The sequence below is a fragment of the Somniosus microcephalus genome, chromosome 22, assembly GCF_052327205.1.
Source record: "Somniosus microcephalus isolate GS21.2 chromosome 22, FLI_Smic_1.0, whole genome shotgun sequence".
In the NCBI taxonomy this organism is placed as follows: domain Eukaryota; kingdom Metazoa; phylum Chordata; class Chondrichthyes; order Squaliformes; family Somniosidae; genus Somniosus; species Somniosus microcephalus.
This window is the reverse complement of record NC_141008.1, coordinates 42,537,840-42,563,603: the sequence shown is the minus strand read 5'-3', so window position 1 is coordinate 42,563,603 and position 25,764 is coordinate 42,537,840. Positions and strand designations below refer to the sequence as shown.

The 25,764-nt window shown below is 46.4% G+C and overlaps 1 protein-coding gene across 3 annotated transcripts in view; it reads left to right on the top strand.

The window, feature by feature from the left end:
- The window catches only part of LOC147102213 (rab effector Noc2-like), a 186,091-nt gene that overhangs the window by 29,688 nt on the left and 130,639 nt on the right, over positions 1-25,764 (top strand). The window contains exon 3 of one of the 3 annotated variants that reach the window (XM_085964517.1): positions 16,186-16,369. The exons of the other annotated variants lie outside the window; for them this stretch is intronic. Coding sequence (XP_085820643.1) covers positions 16,186-16,369 — 184 coding nt within the window. The remainder of the gene's footprint in view (positions 1-16,185; positions 16,370-25,764) is intronic. 3 annotated transcript variants of the gene reach the window in all.

The window sequence follows — 25,764 nt, the reverse complement described above, 5'->3', positions numbered from 1 at the left end:
GCAGCCAGTGCATGTGCCAGGCACAGCTTTGGGCTATTAACTCAGAGGCCCAAGCCAGAGCGGTCTTACTCAACCAGCCGCCATCCAAACTATCTCCCCTTAATCCTGAGATGGTACCTTAACTCCCATAAATTCCTTCTATTCTATGTCCTTTATAGTAATTAATTAACTTTTACATATCTTCACAAGCGGTTCTGTTAAATGAACTCCAATTCCTACCTTAGCGTTATAATATGGTTATTAGCAATAATGGAAGAAACCTAGATTGGGTCTTTGTTGGCCAAATTAAAGCTACGTTAAGCAAAGTCAAAGTTCTAACTTACAAACAACAGACAGCTTAGCCTGGCAGGGCAAGGTCATACTGTGGACCCCTATGTGGGATGTTATGCATCCTCTAATCTAACTAATTAAAACCACTGTCTCAAATGTTAAAACAAGCTTCTCCAGGACACCAAAACGTATGCAATCCCAGTAAAACATAACTTATACATTAACCCCTTACTTTTCTCGAGCACTAATACAATCATTTAAACACAGTTTTATTCGCATCACAGTTTCATTTGCATAACCATATACGTTTTTAGGCACCCCTAATTTCTAACTGGCGCCCACTCGCACTTCCAGCCGAACTTCATACGCCTGCAAAATTGTCTTATCCACAAACCTTGCTCCAAAAATGCCAACAGTATGACCCAAAATACAAAGGAATTTGGGGATATTTTTTGTTGCATTCTTGAAGGAAACAGAAACTGCAATGGTATAAAACAATATCCAAGAGATTTTTTATTTGTGCGTATTGATTAAAATACTTCTGGCATTGTGCAGCCTTTTTCTTTTTTCGCTCATTGTTTTATCTCAAAATTAAGCAATTGTACAAGATCCATTTAATTCAGTTCACAAATGTCAATGAAAAAAGCCCATGTAGAATTTGCTCTTTTTTCTCGTAAAGCGTGTAGATTTTTATAAAATTGATTTTGTTCTATTTAGAAGCTGTATGTGATTTTTTTTTTTCTCTAATGCCACTGAAAACTGACACAATACTATTGACTGCTCCGAGTCATCACCCAACAGATTCAGTGACATTTCACATTTCTTTTTTTAACAAAAAACAAATTAACAGCCATTTGACATTTGTGTTTGTCATGCCATATTCTTGGCTGAATGCACAAATACAGCCTGATGCATAAAATATATATCCAAAATATGTAAAGGATGTTAGGGCTCTCTTTTCTCTTAATGTCTGTTGTACAAAGATCACACAACTGCTGAAATGTTTTATTTTATATTCTTTTTGTCTTCATGCTTCCCCGGTAATTGATTCTCTGCGCCTACAGATTATTAAAGATAACATTTTCTTTTCCCTCTGCTTGTGTTCCTCTGTTTGGTGGAATAAAATTCTCTTTCTCACTAGAGATTACTAACATTTTATTCTCCCCTGCTGTGCATGAACTGTTTATTGTCCCGGTGTGCATTTGTGCCTAGCTTTGTTTTGATGAAAACTGTGCGAAGATGATGAAACAGGCCAGATGTTTCTTTCCTATGGTGAGCAGATCATGAAAGTGGAGGCTATCAAATACTAATGAAATACCTTAAATGGTTATGAGGGGCTGTTTTCAGCTGGTGACCATATAACGATTTATCTCGGCAAATACGGCTTTAAATCAATTACTCACTCTCTCTCTCGCCCTGGCCGCTCCCCCTGGTATGGCCCTCCTCTTCGCTCCCTTAAGTCCAAGGGACGCAGACTTGAACAGATATGGCGGGCAACTGGTTTAGCCATTCATCGCCAGATCTGGCAGGACCACTAAAAGCACTATAGGGTCCTGCTCTCGTCTGCCAAAACTGCTCACTCTTCCAGAATCATTCTGGAATGCAAAGATAAACCCCGGCTCCTATTCTCTACTGCTAACTGTCTTCTTAATCCCCTCTCCCCTGTCTCTTCCACCCTCATCTCTGATAACGTGTGAGGAGCTCATGGTCTTCTTTGTCTCTAAGATTGAGACCATCCGATCAGCTGCCTCTGCCACTTCCCTTCCTTCTCTGAGCCCACCAAGCCAAACTTCCTCTACGGTTCTCCCCTGCCCTAGCCCTGAACTCACATCTTTCTCCAGTTTCTCTCCAATCTCCCCTCATGACCTCTCCACGCTCATCTTGTCCATGAGATCCACTTCCTGCTCCCTCGACCCTATTCCCACCAAACTGCTGACTACCCAACTTCCTTTTCTGGCTCCCATGTTAGCTGACATTGTTAATGGTTCTCTCTCCTCGGGTACTGTCCCCCTCTCCCTCAAATCTGCCGTCATCACCCCCTCAAAAAAAAAAAAAAAAAAAAAAAAAAAACAACCCTTGACCCTCTCTGTCCTTGCAAACTACCGCCCCATCTCCAACCTCCCTTTGCTCTCAAGTCCTTGATGATGATGTCGCCTCCCAAATCTGTGCCCATCTTTCCTGCAATTCCATGTTTGAATCCCTCCAATCCGGTTTCTGCCCTTGCCACAGTACCAACAACGGCTCTCATCAAAGTCACAAATGACCTCCTCGTCCTTCTTGACTTGCCTGCAATCCTTTGACACAGTTGACCACTCCATCCTTCTCCAAAGCCTCTCCACCACTGCCCAGCTGGGTGGGACTGCACTCGCCTGGTTCCATTCTTATCTATCTAATTGTGGCCAGAGAATCACATGCAACGGCTTCTCTTCCCACTCCCACATTGTTACCTCTGGTGTCCTCCAAGGATCTATCTTTGGCCCCCCTCCTATTTCTCAACTACATGTTGCCCCTTGGCGACATCATCCGAAAACAGTGTCAGTTTCCACATGCACGCTGACGAAACCCAGCTCTACCTCACCTACCACTTCTCTCAACCCCTCCATGGCCTCTAAGTTGTCAGACTGCTTGTCCGACACCCAGTTCTGCATGAGCAGAAATTTTCTCCAATTAAATATTGGGATGACTGAAGTCATTGTTTTCGGTCGCTGCCGCAAACTCCTTTCCCTAGCCACTGACTTCATCCATCTCTCCAACATCTGTCTGAGGCTGAACCACACTGTTCGCCACCTTGGTGACATATTTGACCCTGAAATGAGCTTCCGACCACTTATCCGCAGCATAACAAAGATCACCTACTACCACCTCCGAAACATCGCCCGTCTCCACCCTTGTCTCAGCTCATCTGCTGCTGAAACCCTCATCCATGCCTTTGTTACCTCTAGACTTGATTATTCCAATGCACTCCTGGCTGGCCTCCCACATTCCACCCTACGTAAACTTGAGGTCATCCAAAACTCTGCTGCCTGTGTCCAAACTCTCTCCAAGTCCTGTTCGCCCATCTCCCCTGTGCTCGCTGACCTACATTGGCTCTGGTTAAGCAATGCCTCGATTTCAAAATTCTCATTCATCCCCCTCCCTATCTCTCTAATCTCATCCAGCCCCCACCCTCCCCCCGAGATATCTGCACTCTAATTCTGCCCTCTTGAGCATCCCTGATTATAATCGCTTAACCTTTGGCGGCCGTGCCTTCTGTTGCCTACGCCCCAAGCTGTGGAATTCCCTGCCTAAACCTCCGCCTCTCTTTCGTCCATTAAGATGCTCCTTAAAACCTACCTCTTTGAACAAGCTTTTGGTCACCTGCCCTAATTTCTCCTTATGTGGCTTGGTGTCAAATTTTTTGTCTTTTAATACTCCTGTGAAGTGCCTTGGGACATTTTATTATGTTAAAGGCGCTATATAAATTGTTGTTAAGAGGGAAACTGACCATTCAGTCCATGTCATTTGGGACTGGCTTAAAGTGTGTTATATAGAGCATTTTGAAAGATTTTGTTGGGAACAATACCCATAACTTCACAAAGCAATGTTGAGCTAATTTCTTGGGAGTTTTAGGTATGCTATCATTAGTTAACTTCTCAAACAGGATTTATACTCTGAGCCCATTTCCAGGGAAGCATGGGTTACTTTGAATCAGGATATCTGATAAGAAATACTCAGGTATAGTATTCCTTTTTTCTTTCCCCATTCCACAAATTTTCTCCTTTTGCTTCCTTCCCATCCTGAAGATGTTGACTCGAATCGGAGATGTATTCTCTGGCACCTCTTCCAAGTGGCAATTGTACTTGGGACTTGCCTGATTTTGTACTTGCCAGCTAAGCCACTGGGGAGTTAACATTTCTTTTACACTAAATGATAATCTAGTCATGTTGATAGAAAAATATCGCCTCTTTGTCCCTTGTTTGATATTGAAGGGTTAAGGGAAGATTCCTGACTTGAATAAAACAAATTGAGGCAGAAATTCTGATCCTTACGGGTGAGTACGCGCTGTGTACTCACCTGTAGGGACATCGGAAATGCCGGTTTCAGGCGTGCACTGCGCATGCACTGGAAACCGGCATTTCCAATCTGTTTAGAAAGCTCTTGACAGATCCTCCAGCTGCCCTGGAGCAGGGCCTCTGCGGGGGGAGTTCCATTTTTTGGAGACCTTCTGCCCAAAGAAAACACTTACAATTCTTGCGCTTGTAAAAGCAGGCACAAGGCCTGCTTTTACCAGGCTGAGTTGAAGAAAGTAAATTTTTTCCCACTAATTTATCATTTTAAAATACTTTAAAGAAAGTTAAGTTTATTTTTAGCCCCATTAAAAACTTAAATTTTTTCCAAAAATTTAAATTTTTGTTTAAAATAGTTAATTTATAGTCATTTTAAAAATGTGATTTAAAAAAAAAAAATGTATTTGAAGTTTATGTTTTGGGGGAGATCTCTATTCATAGATTTGACAGGTCTTCCTGCTCTGATTGGCTCCCCATGGCCCACGTGATCCCAGGGATGCTGCGATCTACCTGCGCCCCTGGGATACGCAAGCACTGCGCGCCGGCAGTTTGAAGAGGCGCAGCAACAGAACTCTGCACCTCCAGGGAGCCCTCCGGTCCAGGCGGGGATTTTTTCCAAATCGCAGCCCTTCGCCCGCGGCAAGGCTGCGAATGGAATTTCTGGGCCATATATATAATTATGTGGTAAAGAGAATTGGGAGGGTAGAATAATGTGTGCTGCATCAGAGAAACTTGAAACTAGCCTAATTAAAACATTTAAAAGTATTGTGTGCGCTTTCCTTATTGACTCTGTGGACAATGATGTATAGGAAAGTCCATTTCTGAAATAAATTTAAATATGTCAAATATCTGTGTTTATATTCCTCACACTAATGGAAGGATTAAGTCTTCTGCTTTCAGCCCTAATATTTGCAGCAGGATTGTAAAGTAAACAAGTAGTGGATGCAAAAACATTCCAGTGCATATGGAATATATTGGAGTTTCCAATATTCAGTCTATATACATTAAAGGGTATCGGACCAATCTTTGTCCTTTTTCTAACCTGTATACAAGGGAACTGAACTAGATTTCTACTGTACTTGTCTAAGGGTTAAGATAACCAATTTAGTTAATTGCTGAAACGTTTTACATACTCGGTTCAAAGTATTTTAATATTTATGCAAACCAAACCAAAGCCAATCAGTGTTATCAAGTGACATTAGATGATATTGCTGCTAGAGTAATCAAATGTTAATTGAGACACAGAGCTGCATCAATGAATACTGGATAACATGATTATTTCCATCATAAGGTTAAGCATTGAGGAGTGCACAATGTACGTGAGTAGTTATTGTTAACTCGGGTCTAGTGGCACCCATGGAGGAAAAGCCAGGAACCTCGTTAAACCCTTCGCCCCTCTCCTAATGCTCCCACAGCATAAGATGCCCTGTCCATGTGCTTTCAAGAGTTCCCTCTTAGTCCCAGCACCTGAGACCACACTCCACCAATGCCTGACCCTAGTTCACCAAGTGCAGTACCCCTGAGATCACGGAGTACTCCCGTATTCCAGGACCCCCGCAATACTCCAAAATCCTGAAAATGCTCTTCCTACTGCTCTCATGCCAACAGAGTGCCCTCCCAAATATTATCGATCTCAAGACTGTCCCAGTGCTTGTAAAGTCCAGGACCCCTCCCAAGTGCACCCAGGTACCAGGAACTCCTTTCCAATTCTTCCACAACCCATGATTCCTTTGCAATACTCACACACTCGGTGCCTCCTCACACATTTACCAAACTCCCAAACCTACTCCTGGGAGATAACTTTAACCCAACCCACCTGGCGGGAAATGGGCGGATTGAATCAATGGATCCAAAGTCCAAAGATGTGCGGGTTAGGTTGATTGGCTATGATAAAGTGACCCTTAGTGTTCGGGGGATTAAATACATGGGGTTATGGGGATAGGGTGGAATATGTGTTGGTGCAGGCTCGATGGGCCGAAATGGCCTCTATCTGTGTGGTAAACCACTTTTACCGTTTACTATCGTTACACTATAGTTATCACTGTTAGATCGTTTCCCTATAGTTATCACTGTTCACATTGTTGTATCACTGTACGAGGTCGCCTCTTGTCACGCTGCTATACCTGGGCTGACCACTGCCGACTCCGCCCATGGCTCCACCTACCTGCCCGGGTATAAAGGTGGTCGACTGGCTGGTATTCCTCCTTCTTGGATCCGATCACCCACGAGGGTGGGCTCTGTTATTTAGTCAATAAAAACCTATAGTTACTTTCTTAACTCATCGCTTTTCATTGGACGAATTGATAGGTATATCAATCTGCACTGTGGGGTTTCTGTGATTCTGTGAAAGTAAAATCAGGTGTGGTGCAAAACAGGTGGTCGATCTGATCCCCAGTTTCCCGCAGTGTGTGTTAGGTTAAAATTACCCCACTGATCTTTTCAGACCACACAAACCTCTCTTCCCCCTGCGCCCCCCCCCCCCCCCCAAGAGTTTACCACACTGCAGCAACACCCAGTGTTGCCAAATCCGAGCACTCTTCTCTCCCCTGTCCTACCAAACCCCCCAAACCGTCTGAATCCTGTACTCCACAATGCTCTGTCCTCAAAAAATCTCAGCCATGGCTTCCAAACACACTCCCATGCTACCGAGGCCCAGGAATTCATCCCCACTCCTGCAAACCTTACTTTTACCTCTCTTCCCCTGCACTGCTGCTACACATCTGTACCTACCCGCAGCCTGGTACGACTTCTCTACCATTAATCTGTTTATTCTTCAAAAAGGTAAGAGATAGAAAACTTTGTGTTATGATGGTTTAATTATATACTATCAAGGTCAAAGATTTATGTTTTTATTGGAAAAACATACAGAATCATGAAATTTGATCCCCAAAACAATGATTTTTAAAAATCGCAGTAAAAAATCTTGACTCGTTCAATCACACAAATCACTGGTCCTCATAATACATTTTATATTACATGGCATAATAATCCTGTTGTGGCAGAACCACTGAATGACTCTGGCTAACTGTATATAATTCTCTTTAACGATGTTCTAACACCAACCTAAACCTGTACCATTGTGTTGGGCATTACTGTGTTTTGTATATAGAGTTTGCATGTACGGGGCGTGGCCCCTTTAAGAGCGCGGATAAACGCGATGACGTCACGTCGCAAACCACGGGGCTGCCCTGGCAGTCCTCGTGGCATCTCCGTTGAGTAAAGACCTGTTTAATTGTTCTCTGGTGTCGATCTCAGTTATTTGCAGGAATTTGTTAATTCCTACATTGGTGACCCCATTTTTGTGAACGTATTCACAAAAGAACAACACAGCATGGAAGCAAACGCAGTTTCACTAAAGCTATCTCAGTTCTGGGAGCAGCAAGCGCCCTCGTGGTTTATTCAGGTCGAGGCCCATTCGCCATGAGGAACATCGATGCGGATCAGACCAAATATCTTTGTGGTCTCCGCACTCGACAGCTCTACCGCCTCTCGGATCGTCAGCCTCCTTGAAAACCCCCCAACGGAGTGCAAGTATGAAACCCTCAAAGCGCGGTTACTGCAGGCTTTCGGGCTCACAAAATCGGAGCGCGCCCGTCGATTACTCGCTATGCCCGGGCTCGGGGACTCCAAGCCTTCAGAGTTGATGAGCCAAATGCTCACACTCCTGGGCTCAGAACGGGAATGTTTCCTATTCCGCGAGATTTTCCTCAGCCAACTGCCTGAGCAGGTACAAGCTGCCCTGGCCAGATCTGAAGTTGAAGACTGCGCAACACTCGCTGCAGAGGCTGACACAAGTTTCGCTGTAACTCGGCAGTACTGCGCCGCCACGAGGCACCCATCCCCCACAGACGTCGCCCCAGCTCGTCAGCCTGCTGGGCTGTGCTTCTACCACGTGCAGTTCGGCGCGAAGGCGAAGCGTTGCCGCCCTCCCTGCAGTTTTCCCCAACAAAACAAAAAACAACTGACACTGCAACCAACGAGGGACGGGTCTAACGGGCACCCCGCGGCCGCGATGGCGATCGGCAACGCGGGAAAATTGCTGTTCATCACTGATACTCTCTCCGGTCATCGTTTGCTGTGCGACACCGGAGCGCAGTGCAACATTTTACCCGCGTCCGCCCTCGATGTGCAGACGGGGAATCACGGCCCCACCCTTGAAGCGGCCAATGGCGGAGCAATTCGGACCTTCGGCAGACGGCGAGTGGAGGTGTGCCTCGGGGGGAGGGGGGCAACGTTTTCAGTGGGAGTTTGTTACGGCCAAAGTTTCCCAGCCCCTCGGCGCGGATTTCCTGTGCGCCAACAGCCTCCTGGTCGACGTTCGGAACCGGCGGCTGATCAACGCAGCAACTTTTAATTCTCTTCTGTGTTACCGCAGTAACACTACATCGCGCACCGTCTCTTGTGCGTTCCCGACTCCTGATGAGTTTGCGCGCCTGCTCGGCGAATTCCCCGACCTGACAAGACCCACGTTCTCCTCCACAGCCACGAAACATGGTGTGGAACACCACATCACCACCAATGGCCCCCCCGGTCTACGTGCGGGCCTGGAACCTGGCAAGCTGGCGGTCGCAAAGGCGGAGTTCGCAACAACGGAACGGTTAGGGATTATTTGCTGGTTAAATAGTCCCTGGTCTTCACCCCTCCATATCGTCCCGAAGCCTGGCGGCGGATGGAGGCCATGCGGTGACTATCGACGCCTAAACGACGCCACCACTCGATCGGTACCCGATCCCCCACATTCAGGATTTCCCTGCCCATTTGGCAGGGAACAGTGTTCTCAAAAGTCGACCTCGTCCGGGGTTACCACCAGGCCCCAGTTCATCCACAAGACGTCCAGAAGACCGCAGTAATCACCCCATTCGGCCTCTGAGTTTTTATGAATGCCGTTTGGGTTAAAGAACGCCACTTAGGCTTTCCAACGCCTGATGGACTCCGTGCTGCGGGACCTCAAGTTCCTCTTCATCTACCTAGATGATATCCTAATTGCCAGTCCTACTAAGGAGGAACATACCTGTCACCTATGCACCCTTTTTCGACGCCTCAGCCAACATGGCCTGATTATCAACCCGACCAAGTGTCAGTTTGGCCTGCACTAGATTGACTTCCTGGGGCATCGCATCACCTCAGAGGGAGCGGTTCCTTTACCTTCGAAGGTAGAGGCGGTGACATCCTTTCCGCGCCCGCAGAACGTAAAGGCCCTGCAGGAATTCCTAGGGATGGTAAACTTTTACCACTGTTTCGTGCCTAAGGCGGCACTACTCATGCAGCCCCTGTACGAGGCCCTCAAGGGCAAGACTGGCAAGAGCCCGGTAGACTGGACGGATGACATGGCCCGAGCGTTCACCGACACCAAAAGCGCCTTAGCCAACGCGACTATGCTGGCGTACCCGCTGCCAGGAGCCACCATCGCCCTCGCCACCGACGCGTCAGACTACACAGTCGGTGCCGTGCAACAGCAGTGGGTGAACGGGACGTGGCACCCGTTGGCATTCTTCTGTCGTCAACTACGGCAGAATGAGAGAGCATACAGCACGTTCGACCGGGAGTTGCTCGCCCTTTTTCTGGCCATCCACCATTTTCGGTTCCTATTGGAAGGACGTCCTTTCACCACCTTTGTGGACCATAAGCCGCTAACCTTTGCAATGGCCAAGACCGCCAAACCGTGGTCAGCCCGACAGCGTCAACTGACCTACATATCCGAATTCACCACGGATATACAGCACATGGCCGGTAAGGACAACCTGGTGGCAGACTGCCTCTCCCGCGCGATCGTCAATACGATTAATTTGGGCATCGACTACGCCCTCATGGCAGCAGACCAAGCCTCAGACCCGAAAGTCCAAACTTACAGAACGGCCATCACTGGCCTCCAGTTGGCAGACATCCAGTTCCATTCGGCAGGTACCACGCTGTTGTGTGACGTCTCCGTACAGGATCCTCACCTGGTCGTCTGGCGCCGCAAAGTGTTCGACGCCATACATGGGTTGTCACACCCAGGAATGAAGGCCTCTCAGAAGCCGATGTCAACGAAATTTGTATGGCATGGCATGCATAAAGATGTCCGCGACTGGGCCAACACCTGCGTGGTCTGCCAAAAGGCCAAGGTACAGCGCCACATCAAAGCTCCGTTGGCCACCTTCACGAGCGACGTTTTGACCATGTCAACGTGGACCTGGTAGGACCACTCCCACCCTCCCATGGTTTTTCACACATCCTGACCATGGTTGACCGCACCACCAGATGGCTGGAGGCGGTCCCTCTGTCATCCACTACTTGGCAGACGTGGCCAGGGCGTTCATTTCCTCCTGGATCGCCCGTTTCGGAGTGCCCGCAGATATTTCGTCAGACAGGGGACCGCAGTTTTCCTCCAAACTCTGGAATGCAGTGGCCCAAGGACTTGGTGGTAGGCTGTGGTGCGGTGCAATTTGACACCCACAGGCGAATGGCCTCTGCGAACGCTTCCACCGGTCAATGAAAGCCGCCCTGAGGGCCAGCCTCCAGGACGCTGGATGGGCAGACAAGCTTCCGTGGGTCCTGTTGGGCCTTCGCACGGCCCCCAAAGAAGACCTTCACTCTTCTTCAGCGGAGCTTGTGTATGGTCAGCCGCTGCGAGTCCCGGGTGACCTCCTGCCAACATCGACGGAGCCATGGTCCTCATCTGCCCAGCTTGCCAGTCACCAAGAGGTGGCCAGATGTTTCGCACCGGTGCCCGTTTCGCACCGGTGCCCACTTCGCACCACGGGCTGCAGAGGTCACAAGTTCCCACAGAGCTTCACAAGGCTGAATATGTTTTTATTCGCCATGACGCACATAGGGATCCACTCAAGGCCCCATATACCGGTCCCTTCCGCGTGTTGGAAGCAGGGGACTGTTGTGTATTTTGAATGTGTATTAGAATTGCCCCACATGGGATACCGTAGTGGTGATTTTGCAATGCACTGTGGGAAATGTAGTGCATTGAGTGAAGAAGCACATTGTAAATAAAATGGCCGTTAACTAAACTCTCCACCCCGGAGTCCTCCTTAATTGTTATATAGGTGTGGTAAACCACTTTTATCGTTCACTATCGTTACACTATGGTTATCACTGTTTACACTGTTGTATCACTACACGAGGTCGCCTCCTGTCGCGCTGTTATACCTGGGCTGACCACTGCTGACTCCGCCCATGGCTCCACCTACCTGCCCAGGTATAAAGGTAGTCGACTGGCTGGTATTCCTCCTTGTTGGATCCGATCACCCACGAGGGTGGGCTCTGTTATTTAGCCAATAAAAACCTATAGTTACTTTCTTAACTCGTCGCTTTTCATTGGATGAATTGATAGGTATATCAATTTTATTGGCTAAATTTTAAAATGTCTAACGACCCGTCAGACCAGCCAGATGCCCAGCGACAACAGCCACAGCAGCCGGCCTGGCTGCGAGCCCTCCGACCGCCGTACCTGGATCTAAACCCACAGGCAGCAAACTCAGCCCTTGACTTCAAACACTGGCTGAGCTATTTCGAATCCTACCTGGGAGAATCCGGCGTGCCTCAGAGATCCAAACTAAGAGTTCTGACCGCCCAAGTGAGCCCTAAAGTATTCGCACTCATACAGGACCTTACTACATACGAGGCCGCCATCAACCTACTGAAACAGCAGTACCGGAGCCCGGTAAATTCTATGTATGCCAGACATCTCCTAAGATCCCGCCCGCAACAGCCAGGAGAGTCTGTAGATGAATTTTTACGGGCGCTACAAACACTCGGCAGGGACTGTGACTTTAAAGCGGTAACGGCTGCAGAAAATACGGAAGAGAATATCCGCGATGCCTTCGTGAAAGGCCTTCGGTCCGACTACTCACGGCAAAGACTGCTCGAATCAAAGGACCTCGACCTGAACACAGCTGCAGCCCTCGCTCGCTCCCTGGAAGTGGCCCATCGGGACCTCGAGGCGTATTCCAGGTACTGTACTGCGCGACCCTGGGACTCTGGCCTGACCCCGACCGCAATACCCCTCGCACCGCCGCCTCTGGGACCTACCTCAGCGTCGGCGTCCAGGACCCGATCGGGACCGCCACCCCCCCGGTACCGGCTGCGACATCGGAGCCCCGCGATCGGGCCGCCGGCTGCTTTTTCTGTGGCCAGGCGAAACACCCGAGGGCGCGCTGCCTTGCAAGAAACGCGACCTGCTCCGACTGCCATAAGAAAGGCCACTTCGCGAAGGCCTGCAGGGGGAGAGCCACAGACGCAAGCAGTGCCTCATGCGAGTTGTGGGGGCGGCCATCTTTCATCAAGGCCACAGATGCCAGTATCCCCTCGTGTGAGTCGTGGGGGCGGCCATCTTTGATCAAGGCCACCGACGCCAGCAGTGCCTCATGTGAGTTGTGGGGGCGGCCATCTTCTCCGCCATTTTATTCAACCTCGTGGGCGCCGCCATTTTGTCCACCACACTCGACCGCCACCTTGTCGCCAGACCCGACCACCGCCTCACCCGCAGACTACAGCAGCTCGCTCAACCATACACTAGCCTCCGTCACACTGGACCAAGCTCGCCCGCATCACCTGTCCAAGCCCATGATGGACATCAAAGTAAACGGCCACGCCACGACCTGCCTGTTCGACAGCGGAAGCACTGAGAGTTTCATACACCCAGACACGGTGAGCCACTACTCCCTCACTGTCTGGCCAACGCACAACCGGATCTCGATGGCGTCGAGGTCCCATTCTACAGACATCAGCAGCTACTGTGTTGTGACCCTGTCGGTTAGGGGCACGGAGTATAAAGATTTTAAACTCCTCGTCCTGCCCCAGCTCTGCGCTGCCGTCCTACTAGGGCTGGACTTCCAATCCCACCTGCAAAGTGTCACTTTGGCATACGGTGGACCCCTCCCCCCACTCAGTCGACAACCAGCAGCCTTTAAACCGTCCACCGCATACCACCTGCGGCCTATCCACCCTCAAGGTCCCGCCCCCCTCCCTGTTCGCTAACCTCACCCGCGACTCTAAACCCGTTGCCACCAAGAGCAGGCGGTACAGCGCCGGGGACAGAGCTTTTATTAGCTCTGAGGTGCAGCGTCTCCTGAAGGAGGGCATCATCGAGAGGAGCAACAGCCCCTGGCGTGCCCAGGTCGTAGTCATTAAGACCGGCGATTAAAAACCGCCTAGTCATCGACTACAGCCAGACCATAAACCGGTACACCCAGCTGGACGCATACCCCCTCCCCCGCATATCTGATATGGTCAATCAGATTGCACAGTACCGGGTATTCTCCACCATCGACTTTAAGTCGGCCTATCACCAACTCCCTATCCGCCCTGAGGACCGCCAGTATACAGCCTTCGAGGCGAATGGCCGCCTCTACCACTTCCTTAGGGTTCCCTTCGGCGTCACTAACGGGGTTTCGGTCTTCCAAAGGGAGATCCGACACTCTTCGGTCGAGAAGGAGGCCCAGGCGATCGTGGAGGCTGTACGACGCTGGAGGCATTACCTGGCAGGCAAACGATTTACCCTCCTCACCGACCAGCGTTCGGTCGCTTTTATGTTTAATAACAAGCTGAGGGGCAAAATCAAGAATGACAAGATCTTGAGGTGGAGAATCGAGCTCTCCACCTATGATTATGATATCTTGTACCGGCCTGGTAAACTGAACGAACCCCCAGACGCTCTATCACGAAGTACATGCGCCAACGTGCAAACTGATAGACTGCAGACCCTCCACAACGACCTCTGCCACCCCGGGGTCACCAGACTTTACCACTTCATTAAGGCCCGCAACCTGCCCTACTCCATCGAGGAGGTCAGGACCATGACCAGGAACTGCCAAACCTGTGCCGAATGCAAACCGCATTTCTTTAGGCCGGACAGAGCAAGCCTGATCAAGGCCACCCGCCCCTTCAAGCGCTTGAGCATCGATTTTAAGGGGCCCCTCCCGTCCTCTGACCGCAATGTGTACTTCCTCAACATTATTGATGAGTACTCCCGTTTCCCCTTTGCCTTCCCCTGCCCAGACATGACCAGCACCACGGTCATCAAATGCCTGAACGACCTCTTCGCCTTGTTCGGGTTCCCGAGCTATATACATAGTGACCGGGGCTCCTCCTTCATGAGCGAGGAACTTCGCCAGTTCCTATTAGCGAGAGGTATCGCTGCAAGCAGGACCACCAGCTACAACCCTTGAGGGAACGGCCAGGTGGAAAGAGAAAACGCGACTGTCTGGAAGGCCGTTCTCTTAGCCTTAAAGTCTAAGGGCCTCCCAACCTCTCGCTGGCAGGAAGTCCTCCCGGCAGCGCTGCATTCCATCCGGTCACTGCTTTGCACTGCCATTAACGCCACCCCCCATGAACGAATGTTTGTTTTCCCCAGGAAGTCGACTACGGGAACCATGCTGCCAACTTGGCTGACTTCTCTGGGGCCCGTCTTGCTGCGGAAGCATGTGAGGGCCCATAAAACGGACCCCCTGGTCGAGAGGGTGGACCTCCTGCACGCCAACCCCCAGTACGCCTATGTGGCATACCTAGACGGGCGGGAGGACACAGTCTCCTTACGAGACCTTGCACCCTCGGGCACCCCTGAGACACCACAGTTACCCCCCACCACCCCCCCCAAATCTAGCCCAGGTAGACGGCATGCTGGAACCCCACGAGCCTTCGTCGACCACGCAGACACCAGCATTAACACCGGATACTGCAACACCGCCGCCGCTGCTGCGCCGATCAGAAAGACTTACGAGGCCTCCGGACAGACTGACATACCCGAACTGGTAAGGGTCTAAAACCCCTTGAGACACAACAGGGACAAAACCTTCACGGTAGATGTCGGTGGTAAACCGGACCACATTTCGGTCGACCGCTTAAAGCCAGCACAATTAGACCTCGACCGCCCCGTCGAGACAGCACAACCGCCGAGACGGGGCTGGCCACCCATCGTCGTTGCGGCAGACCAAGTGCGACCGCCCGCCAGCCGACCAGCAGCCTCCGCCTCGAGAGTACAGGAGTCGTTCTGACAGGCTCATCAGACCCCCTCACCGTTTGACTTTGTCCGCTAAAGCGAATTCTGGGGGGGCGCATGTGGCAGAACCACTGAATGACTCTGGCTAACTGTATATAATTCTCTTTAACGATGTTCTAACACCAGCCTAAACCTGTACCATTGTGTTAGGCATTATTGTGTTTTGTATATAGAGTTTGCATGTACGGGGCGTGGCCCCTTTAAGAGCGTGGGAAAACACGGGTAAACGCGATGACGTCACGTCGCAAACCACGGGGCTGCCCTGGCAGTCCTCGTGGCATTTCCGTTGAGTAAAGACCTGTTTAATTGTTATCTGGTGTCGATCTCAGTTATTCGTAGGAATTTGTTAACTCCTGCACTGTTACAAATAACATCTGCTATGATTGCCTGTAACAACATGGGGAGAAACACTTAGTTTTTTTGTTATAATGCTTTGCTGTGGGATTGTAGAGTTCCTCCAGTGTTGCTGATTTGTCTATGTTAATCATATGATTGTGTAGTTATCACAGACCAATGACATTTCAACAATCAAATGCCCAGCACTTAATATGCCATTTTGTTTATTTTTACTTTCTGCCAATCTTTCCCATTAGTTTTTTTTATACACTGTTTCCCTTTTTAATTATTTACTTCACTTTTAACTTCAGCTTTCTATTTTTCAATTATTTTTTAGTGACCATTATTGGGTTTTTTCCCCTCCAGTGTGGCCTGGTGCTGATCTTAACTTTTCTGCTTTGCCTGCCCTGAATCTCTCCTCCATGCTGGTTGTCTCTTTCTCTGTCCATGCAGAATCTCTTTTCTCACCCTGCCTACCCCACCCCACGCATGTCTTCATGCCAAGGTCCTGATCTGTCCTCTTTCTCTGTTCCCTGTCTGCAGATTGGGTTCTGTGTTTACTTATATAGCAACAGGGACTTCACTTCAAAATTCATTGGCCGTGAAGCACTTTGAGATGTCCCAAGGACATGAAAAGAATGATATAATTGCAAGTTTGTTCATTCTTCCTGTGCGTGAGAGAGAAAACATCAAGGGATTGAAGTTAAGCACTCAATTATGTACCGTGGTAAGCTGTAATGTTTGTATTTGCAGCACATTTTTTGGCTAGAAGGAGCTTGCAGTAAAACGTTTTAGGAATAAATTTCCTTTTTCTGTCAAATGAGCTTTTGATAGTAATTTAATAGTTCAATTAATTTTTTAATTAAATATGTGAAGTGTCCTTCATTTGAGATGGTATTTGAGCTTTCATTTGACAAAACATTTTATCTTTTTCAGAAAAACAAATTCTAGTATGTTGAATAAATAAGTGGGGGGGCGGGGGGAAGTAAATGCTGAAAAATCTAAAATAAAAACAGAAAATGTTGGAAATGCATAGCAGGTCCGTGAAGAAAAAGAGAGGTCGTCTGTTTTGGCTGTAGACCAGTCATCAAAAGTGGAAACTGCAATCTAAATGAGCATTTTAACAAAACTGAATAAAATAAAAGGCAACTGAGGAGGAAAATAAACTGATCACTCAACAAATGCAAAATACTGCAGATGGTTTAAATCCAAAATAAAAACAAAATGCTGGAAACACTCAGCAGGTCAGACTGCATCTGTGGCGAGAGAGAAACAGTTGACGTTTCAGGTTGATGACCTTTCATCAGAACTGGAAGATGATAAGAGATGAACAGTTTGTAAACACATACAAAGCCAGGAAAAGGGGGCAGGGTAAAAACAAAATGGGAGAGGTAAAAACTGGTGGAAGATGCATGATGATCATCTCAGTGAGGTAATGAGAAGACATAAAAGGGAATGAAAATAGCTATGCAAGGCAGTGAAAACCAAGGGAAGGATAATTTGGAGAGAGAAATCTGCAAATGTGGGAAATCTGGAAAAAAAGTACTGGGACCACACAACAGACTCACCAGCACCCTCGGAGCCATAAAAGTTTACCACACAGAAGGAGGCCATTCAGATCATTCATTGTGTCTGTGCCGGCTTTTTGTTATGGCAAGCCAAACTAATTCCGATGCCCTCCCGAAAAACGTTGAAAAGGCAGACCAACACCACAGATGTTGCCTCCGTCCCCAGTATTCTGACAAAGGGTCTGCACAGGCAACTTCAGCCTACCTCTGTCCTATATGCCGACAGGTCCACCCCCTGCCACAGTGTTCCCAATGCTCCTTCCGTCTATGTTGTCCCCAAAAGAGCACATCGGCATTTGACTCAGCTGTTTTAATTAAAATGGCAGTTCATCATGGGTGAGCATAGACAATGAGTATTGCCAGGCTGTTCAACCAGGTGAAGATCACAGTTGAGACTGATCATTTTGTCACATGATCGTCCATGCAAGTGTACTTGCAGCAGCGGTCGCTGGATAGCTATCTGGAGCAGGAGCCCTGTCAGATTTGTTCCACCTCCGCCCCAGTCCAGCAAGGTGAGGCAAATCATAGCCGCCGAACCGTTGCCCAAACTGAGATTAGCTCACTCAGCACAGACTGGGGATCGAAGCTGGGATCTTTTGGTCTGTATGGCTTCGTGTTGTACTGGGTGATACCTGCGCTCACTAGCAATTTTTCTATGTAATGAAGGAAGTTGATGTGAGTTAATGCGCAGAACCAGGAGAGGAGAATCAAGAGGATACAATTCTAAACTCCAGGGGCCACAAGTTAAACTTCAATTTATAGAATAACCTTTTCAAAATAAACCATTGATTGAAAGAATAGACTTCTACCACTTAATGCAGTGAATACCGATTCTGCCAACACTTTGAATGCAGAGTTGGATTCAGCAAAGAGTTATCAAATTATTATTGCAGAATTGTTTTGATAGGTTCGTTTTTTTTTGTTTTAACCAAGACCCAAAATCAACTTGACAGCATGGCCATTGCAACACTGTAACCTGTAGACAATTACAATGTGGAGTTAACAATCACTTGTTGAATCGCATATTGATTAGGCCAACCGTTCATCCTTTGGCACCTCTGCACAATCCTGGAGATCTTGGCAACTACCAGGGTCAATCTGCTTTGACATCTGTTCCTATCAAGCTGTCCCTGGCTCTGTTGTTGAACATTTTTTAAAAAACATTTAAAAGTCCTTCTATATGGTTAACTAAAAATCCTGACTATTGTTTAAAAAATAAAATGTACAGAATATTTTTTTTAAATGGAAAGAATATTGGACTTCAATAAAAAAAAACAAGATTTGATAGCTTGAGAAAGCTGGAGCATGTAGAGTGTTTTTGCTGGGTCAGATCATGGAGGGAAGAGCTGTCAGCTGCAGTGTAGAAATCCTTGCTGTGTCAGTCAGATACTTCTCTTCAGTTCTTGATGTGTACAAAGCTTTGATTATTAATGAGCTTTGGCCAAGAATGATGACCATGACTGGCAGGTTGAAGAAACTGATTTGACAGCTCAAACAGATCTTAAATGTTCAGTCAGTGTGGCACCAAAATGAGACTGGCATCTTCAGGGTCCATCTACTTGACTTTCAATTCATGAATTTCAATTTAGATTTGCATCATCAAACACATCAGTGTCAGATATGATTGACAGACATTGAAGACTCTCTATATGCATTGAGAACTAATGGTCAGCTTAACTCTAACCCTTTACGTTCCAATACTTAGCCCATATTCATCTTTAACAGTACAGGTTTTTGTTGCAAATTACCTAAAGTGCTTTCTTTACTACATCACCAGCCAAATTTTGCAACCTGGCTAAGTGATAGTGCCCAGATAGTAGGGATAAGCACTGACCCAAATTTTGAAATGTTTAATTCAGATTTAATAAAAATATGAATTTTAGCACAATTGGGGCATTCTGTTTGGTCTGAGCCTTTAAGATAATGGTGTACAATAGGCTGTTCCTTTTGCCTTCTTTCTCTGTTTTGTACTTGTTTATGTACTTCTGTTTTTATATGGCCTTCAGGAAGGGATTGATCAATAAAATATAATGCACTTTTTATGTTGAGTGCATCACAAAGATATGATAAAATTGGGCTCATCATTTAACATTGTGGGGAGAGAGATTTGTTGATTTCTTCATGGCTTTGGAAGGGGTGGGGCTCTATTGGAGATGCTTCCTTTGACTGTCTAGGAGTCTCTCCATACACCAGCAATGCTGAAGTTTTTTTGCATTTCAGGTTTAGATCACTCTGATTTCAGTATACTCAAATCCAAAACCTGAATTAATCCAGACAATTGTTTTTTGTTCTACTGTTGAAGCAACAGAGGGGAGTTTAATGGCGTTCCTGTGCTGTAAGAGTTGTTGAGATAAACCTTACAAATATTGTACAATTTATTCATTTTATACATGTGAAAATTTGCTAATTCATTGAGATGCATTTCTGTCCATGAATCATCATTGGGCATTATAAACCCAATGACTTGTAATCGAGAATATAAAATCACTATTGTATGTACCACTGAGTTTATCTCTTGTTAATTGTTCATATGGTTAAAACTCAAGGTAGTATGGTTGCCCGTAACTATGGTTAGTGTTTATAAACTAAATACTGTAGATAACAAACATTGTGGGACGCGCGAGGAGCGGAGAGTTGGAAACAGACGAAAAAATCAAAAAGTGACGTCAGAACGCAAGGAGGAGCAGTGGGGTTAAGTTACAGATAAATATTTAGTTTATTGATTATAAAAACAGAAAATGCTGGAACTACTCAGCAGGTTGGGCAGCATCGGTGGAGTGAGAAAAACAGTGTTAACTTTTCAGGTCAGTGACCTTTTGTCAGAACTGGAAAAAGTTAAAGATACAACAGTTTTTGAGAACGAGGGGGAAGGAAGGAACAAAAGGGGAAGATCTGTGATAGGTGGGAAGGCAGGAGAGGTTCGGTGACGAGGAAGCTGAGAGTTTTGTGGATAGCACGTTTCAGGAGATGGTCATCCCACAACTATGAGAGTTCAGAAGGACAAAGAGTGGATGACCACCAGACAGACTAGGAGGAACAGGCAGGCAGTGCAGGAATGCACTGGGAGTGTGGCACTCGCAAATCGGTATACCAGTGAGGGTGATGACACCTCAGGGAACTGCAGTCAGAAGCAAACCCATGGCACCATGGGAGACTCTGCTGCATGGCGAGGCACAGGAAAGTGTAGAAATACAGTTGTTCTAGGGGATTCAATAGTTGGGGATATACAGGCATTTCTGCAACTGCAGATGTGATTCCTGAGTGTTGTGTTGCCTCCCTGGTACCAGGGTAATGGATGTCACTGAACAGGTGCAGGACGTTCTGTAAGGGGAACAGGCAGAAGTCATGGTCCATTGGAACCAATGACATAGGTAGAAAATGGGCTGAGGTCCTACAGGCAGAGTTTCAGGAGCTAGGAAAAAGATTGGCCTGGAATTTCGGTGAGTAATAACAGCGAACGAACAGCGTTCGCTGTTATTACCCCTTTGAAACTGAACGCAACTTTAGGATTTAGTGCATGCGCATTCTAACATGGAAATCCTGGCGTTGCGGTCAGTCATTCACTGCTCCGACACTGGCTGTGCTATGGGACCCCGCCCGTCCCCCCAATAGCCGGCAATCAGTGAAACTGATGAAAACTTTGGCTTTTCCACGGTAATATCGCTGTTAAATACCCCATTAAAAGTTAGATTTTGTTGGATTAGGTGTAACTGGGGTTTTAACAGAGTAATGACTGATAAACTAATGTTATGACCCTGAAAAACTCATTTTAATTTTGTGGAGTGTCAAATTTCTCCATGAATTTTAAAATATTTTTAAAACTTTGTTCATATTTATTTCTGGTTTACCTTTTCCTCATGCGAGAGCTCCAATCTTTGTTTAGCTCGCTAACATTTTTAAAAAAAGTCAGAATAAAAGCAGTTCTTCACTTCCTGGTTCCCTGTCTGTGAGAATTCTGCATTGTGATTGGCTGTTCAGACAGCTTGTTGACATCAACAATGGAATTCCCACTACACTACACTGATCTCAGCTGCATGTCGAAAAAGCCAAATGTCTTGCCACAGAGATTGCGAGATCTCTGTGGGCAGCTTTCTTCGGGGCCAGCGGCAAACACCTTTGCTTCGCCGCTGACCGCAAATTACGGGCCATTGAAGAGCAGGACCTCCAAAAGTGGTAATCTCTGGATTACTCCCAGTGCCACGTGCTGGTGACTACAGAAAAGCAGGAAAATAGTGCAGGTGAATGCATGGCAGGGGAGGGTTTCAGATTCCTGGGGCATTGGGATCAGTTCTGGGGCAGGAGGGAACTGTACAAGCCGAAATAACAACAGAAAATGCTGGAAATACTCAGCGGGCCAGGCAACATCCGTGGAGAGAGAAACAGAGTTAACGTTTCAGGTCTGGGACTGTTATGATGAAGGGTCCCAGACCTGAAACGTTAACTCTGTTTCTCTCTCCACAGATGCTGCCTGGCCTGCTGAGTTTTCCCAGCATTTTGTTGTTATTTCAGATTTCCAGCACCCGCAGTATTTTGCTATTATATAACTGTACAAGCCGGATGGGTTGCACCTAAACAGGGCAATACAGAGTGTGCAGTGGGAAATTGAAAAGGAATACAAGAAGGGCAAAGAGAGAACATAAAAAGATTACTGGATAACACAAAAGGGAACCCCAAAATCTTTTACAAACATGAAAAGTAAAATGATAGTTAAAGGAATGGTGGGGCCGCTTAGGGACAAAAAAGGAAATCTTCTTGTGGAGGTAGCGGGCATGACTGAAGTACTGAATGAGTACTTTGCATCTGTCTTCAGAAACAAGAGGATGAAGCTGTTCAGAAATTTATTCATCAGAAGAGATGCAACCAATTACAACACTGAGGCATTGTTATCAGATAATACACATGATCGCAAACCCACAGAAAACGACACTGCTTTTAATCAATGCTGGGTTACACTAAAATGAAATGATAAACATCTTGGTCTAGCTGTGGTATGCTTTTCCATTTCCCAGTAATGGTATTAGGTTACAAAAACCAGATGTTATCAAGATCCTAATAACTTTAGTGCAAATGAGACACATTAAATAATGTTGCTTTCATTTGTGTTAATAATAGAAGTAATAAAAGCAGAAAGTAATTCTCGTCCCTTTGATTCCTGATGCCCTAACGACTAGCCCAGAGTGTGCTACTTCAGTGTGGTAATGCAAGTAAACATTCACATTTTGGATAGAGTACCACACAGAGAGAGAGAGAGAGAGAGTACCAGTGGGAATAGCCCAAACTGGAAATATAGACCATGAAACACTGCACTTCTGTGCTCTTGGACTATGACTTTTGCCTTGTTTCTCAAAGTCTATTTTAGTTATACCATAAGCAACTACCTGAATGCTGTTTTTTTTTTTTTTTTTTTTAGCAGTCTGCTGGATCTATAATGGCCCGGATTTTCTGGGGCCTATGACCGCGTACGCGGTCGTTAGTGCCCCACAAGTTCTGGGTTTCCGCATGCGATGCACATGCGTGAAAAACCGGAACTTGCGATCCGTCAAGTTTCAGCTTGACAGACTGCAGGAAATGGACATTCGCTGGTGGAGAGTTGGGCTAGTTGCCCAACTGCTGCCCAGCGAATGCCCACGAAACTTACGCCTGGTAAAAGCAGACGCAAGGCCTTATTTTACCAGTGGAAGGGTTTAAATAAATATTAAAACTTTTTAAAAATTTTATTTTAACGTTCAAAAACCTTGAAAATTAGTTCAGATTATTTTTGGCCCCTTTAAAAATGTTACATTTATTTTTCAAAAAATTTAATTTATTTTAAATGTTTAATTAAATTGTATTTTCATTAATTTTTAACAATTAATTTTTATTTAAGTGCAGCGAAAGTGTTTTTTAGGGGATTCCTATTATGCTTATGGGGATTCTGCACATAACTGGAATCCCTATAAGCATAATGGGATCCGCCCCTTGTGATTAGTTGGGCTGACCCACGTGATCCAGGGATGTTTGCGAACCGCGTGCGCCCCTGGGATACGTGGGCCTTTACGTAGGTGTACGCCTGCAGGCCCAGGACTGCAAGAGTCCGAAGATACGGAGGCACCAGGTAGGTGCGTACTTTTCTTGCGGATCGGAGGCGTTCGCCCGCGGGAAGCCTCCGACCGCAATTTCCAGCCCGATATGTTAATATTGTAATGCCTATGTTTTACATGTGTATGTTATTATGCTCATAAGTAAACACATCATCAGTGAGAATGGTGATTTAAAAACCTCTATATACCCATAGTGCAAATTAAAAAGTGCAAAGAGCATCTCAAAAAAGCTATGTATATATTTCAGTCCAGTTCCAATCCATAAATCCACGCAGGTATGGCTACTTTATGTATAAATGAAAACAAAGATGACGGAGACAGATTCACAGAATCAACTTGTTCTGAATGTCACTTGGGTCAAGGGAAAGTTCAACTGGTGATTGTGTTTTGAAGGGGAAGAAACATTGCCTAATGGCATTTTACTGCAGTCTGCACTCCTGAACCTGTGCGGAATGCTAATCACTCGGCAAAGCTTTCATCAGCTACTTTTCACAGCAGGGTGAGCCCGCCGCCTTTGGAGAGAGAAGATGTGAGCAAAGGGGATGCAGACATTTACAAGTTTTTGTTTCAACATATAGAAGTAATCATTGTTGGAGGGGGCCCTGGTTCACTTAACTCTTTCATTAAAAAAAAAGTCATATCGTCATTGCGTTAAAATAAGTTCTGAATATTACAGATGTGATTGCAATATGCAGTAGTGTAAATACATGGGTTCTGAAATTCTGGCGGGGTTCTTGCAGGCTCCTGATGTAACTTCAGAGGAAGGTCCGCAGTGTCCCGGTGAAATGGCATGTCAGGCTGATTTAAACCATTTCCCTGGGGTTCTGCTGGCCTCCTGTTGAAGTTACAAAAGGAAATGGAGAACCGCCCCACCCCATGGAATTTGAGGACCAATGAAATATGATTGAGTCGAGACAGTTGTAATCTTGGGTGTGGTGCAAAAATGCTAATACAATATTACAGTATTCTCCTAAAGCTTGACCATCTCTTGTATAGAATTGTACATATTTATGCATGATACATGATAAAAATGCTCCAATTATTATAAACATAAGAAATAGGAGCAGGAGTAGGCCATTTGGCCCCTCGAGCCAGTAAGATCATGGTTGATCTTCTACCTCATCTACACTTTCCTGCACTATCCCCATATCCCTTGATTCCCTTAATATCCAAAAATCTATCGATCTCTGTCTTGAATGTACTCAATGACTGAGCCTCCACAGCCCTCTGGGGTAGAGAATTCCAAAGATTCACCACCCTCTGAATAAAGAAATTTCTCCTCATCTCAGTCCTAAATGGCTGACCCCTTATTCTGGGACTGTGACCCCTGGTTATAGACTCCCCAGCCAGGGGAAAACATCCTCCCTGCATCTACCTTGTCAAGCCCTGTAAGAATTTTGTATGTTTCCATGAGATCACCTCTCATTCTTCTAAACTCTAGAGAATATAGGCCTAGTCTACTCAATCTCTCCTCATATGTACAAGAACACCCAGGTCCCTCTGAACACCAACATTTCCCAATCTCTCACTATTTAAAAAATACTCTGCTTTTCTATTTTTCCTACCAAAGTGGATAACTTCACATTTCTCCACATTATATTCCATTTGCCATGTTCTTACCCACTCACTTAGCCTGTCTAAATCCCCTCGAAGCCTCCTTGCATCCTTCTCACAACTTACATTCCCACCCAGCTTTGTATCATCAGCAAACTTGGACATATTACATTTGGTCCCCTCATCCAAATCATTATTTAGATTGTGAATAGCTGAGGCCCAAGCACTGATCCTTGTGGTACCTCACTAGTTACAGCCTGCCAACCTGAAAATGACCCGTTTATTTCTACTCTGTTTTCTGTCCGTTAACCAATCCTCAATCCATATTGCCCCCAATCCCATGAGCCCTAATTTTGTTTAATAACCTCTTGTGTGGCACCTTATCGGATGCCTTCTGAACATCCAAATACACCACATATGAAAAAGTTTGTCCTTCAATTCACTATAAGTTATGCCAGTTAAAATTTAAGATTGTATTGTGGAAAACTCAGCCTTAAGCCATGCTTGGAACTTTAAGCTGCTCTATCTATAATTGCTCATCTCCCTCATGAGGTGAAAGCGCCTCCCTTAAGTTGTGACATTTTTGGAATATTTTATTTTTCCTCCAAAAATAGTTTGGAACTACTGCAGCCCTCAAAGGCTTGGATATTAAGCTGTGAAGGATTTTTAATGGCCAATTGCAGGCTTTGTAACAACACATTCCCATTTGATCCCAAGAGTAACTCGAGAAGCAATACACAATTTGCAGATAATTGCTATTTGTTTCCACAGTTACAATGAATGCCTGGTCTCTGATGCAGTGGAGGCCACCAGTGTGGTGCTGTGTCAAATAATTGGTAAATGGTTTGCAAAGCTGCATAAGGCACTGTTTTTTGAGAGACAGCTGGGATGTTTTTGAAGCTCTATTTTTAAAAAAAACG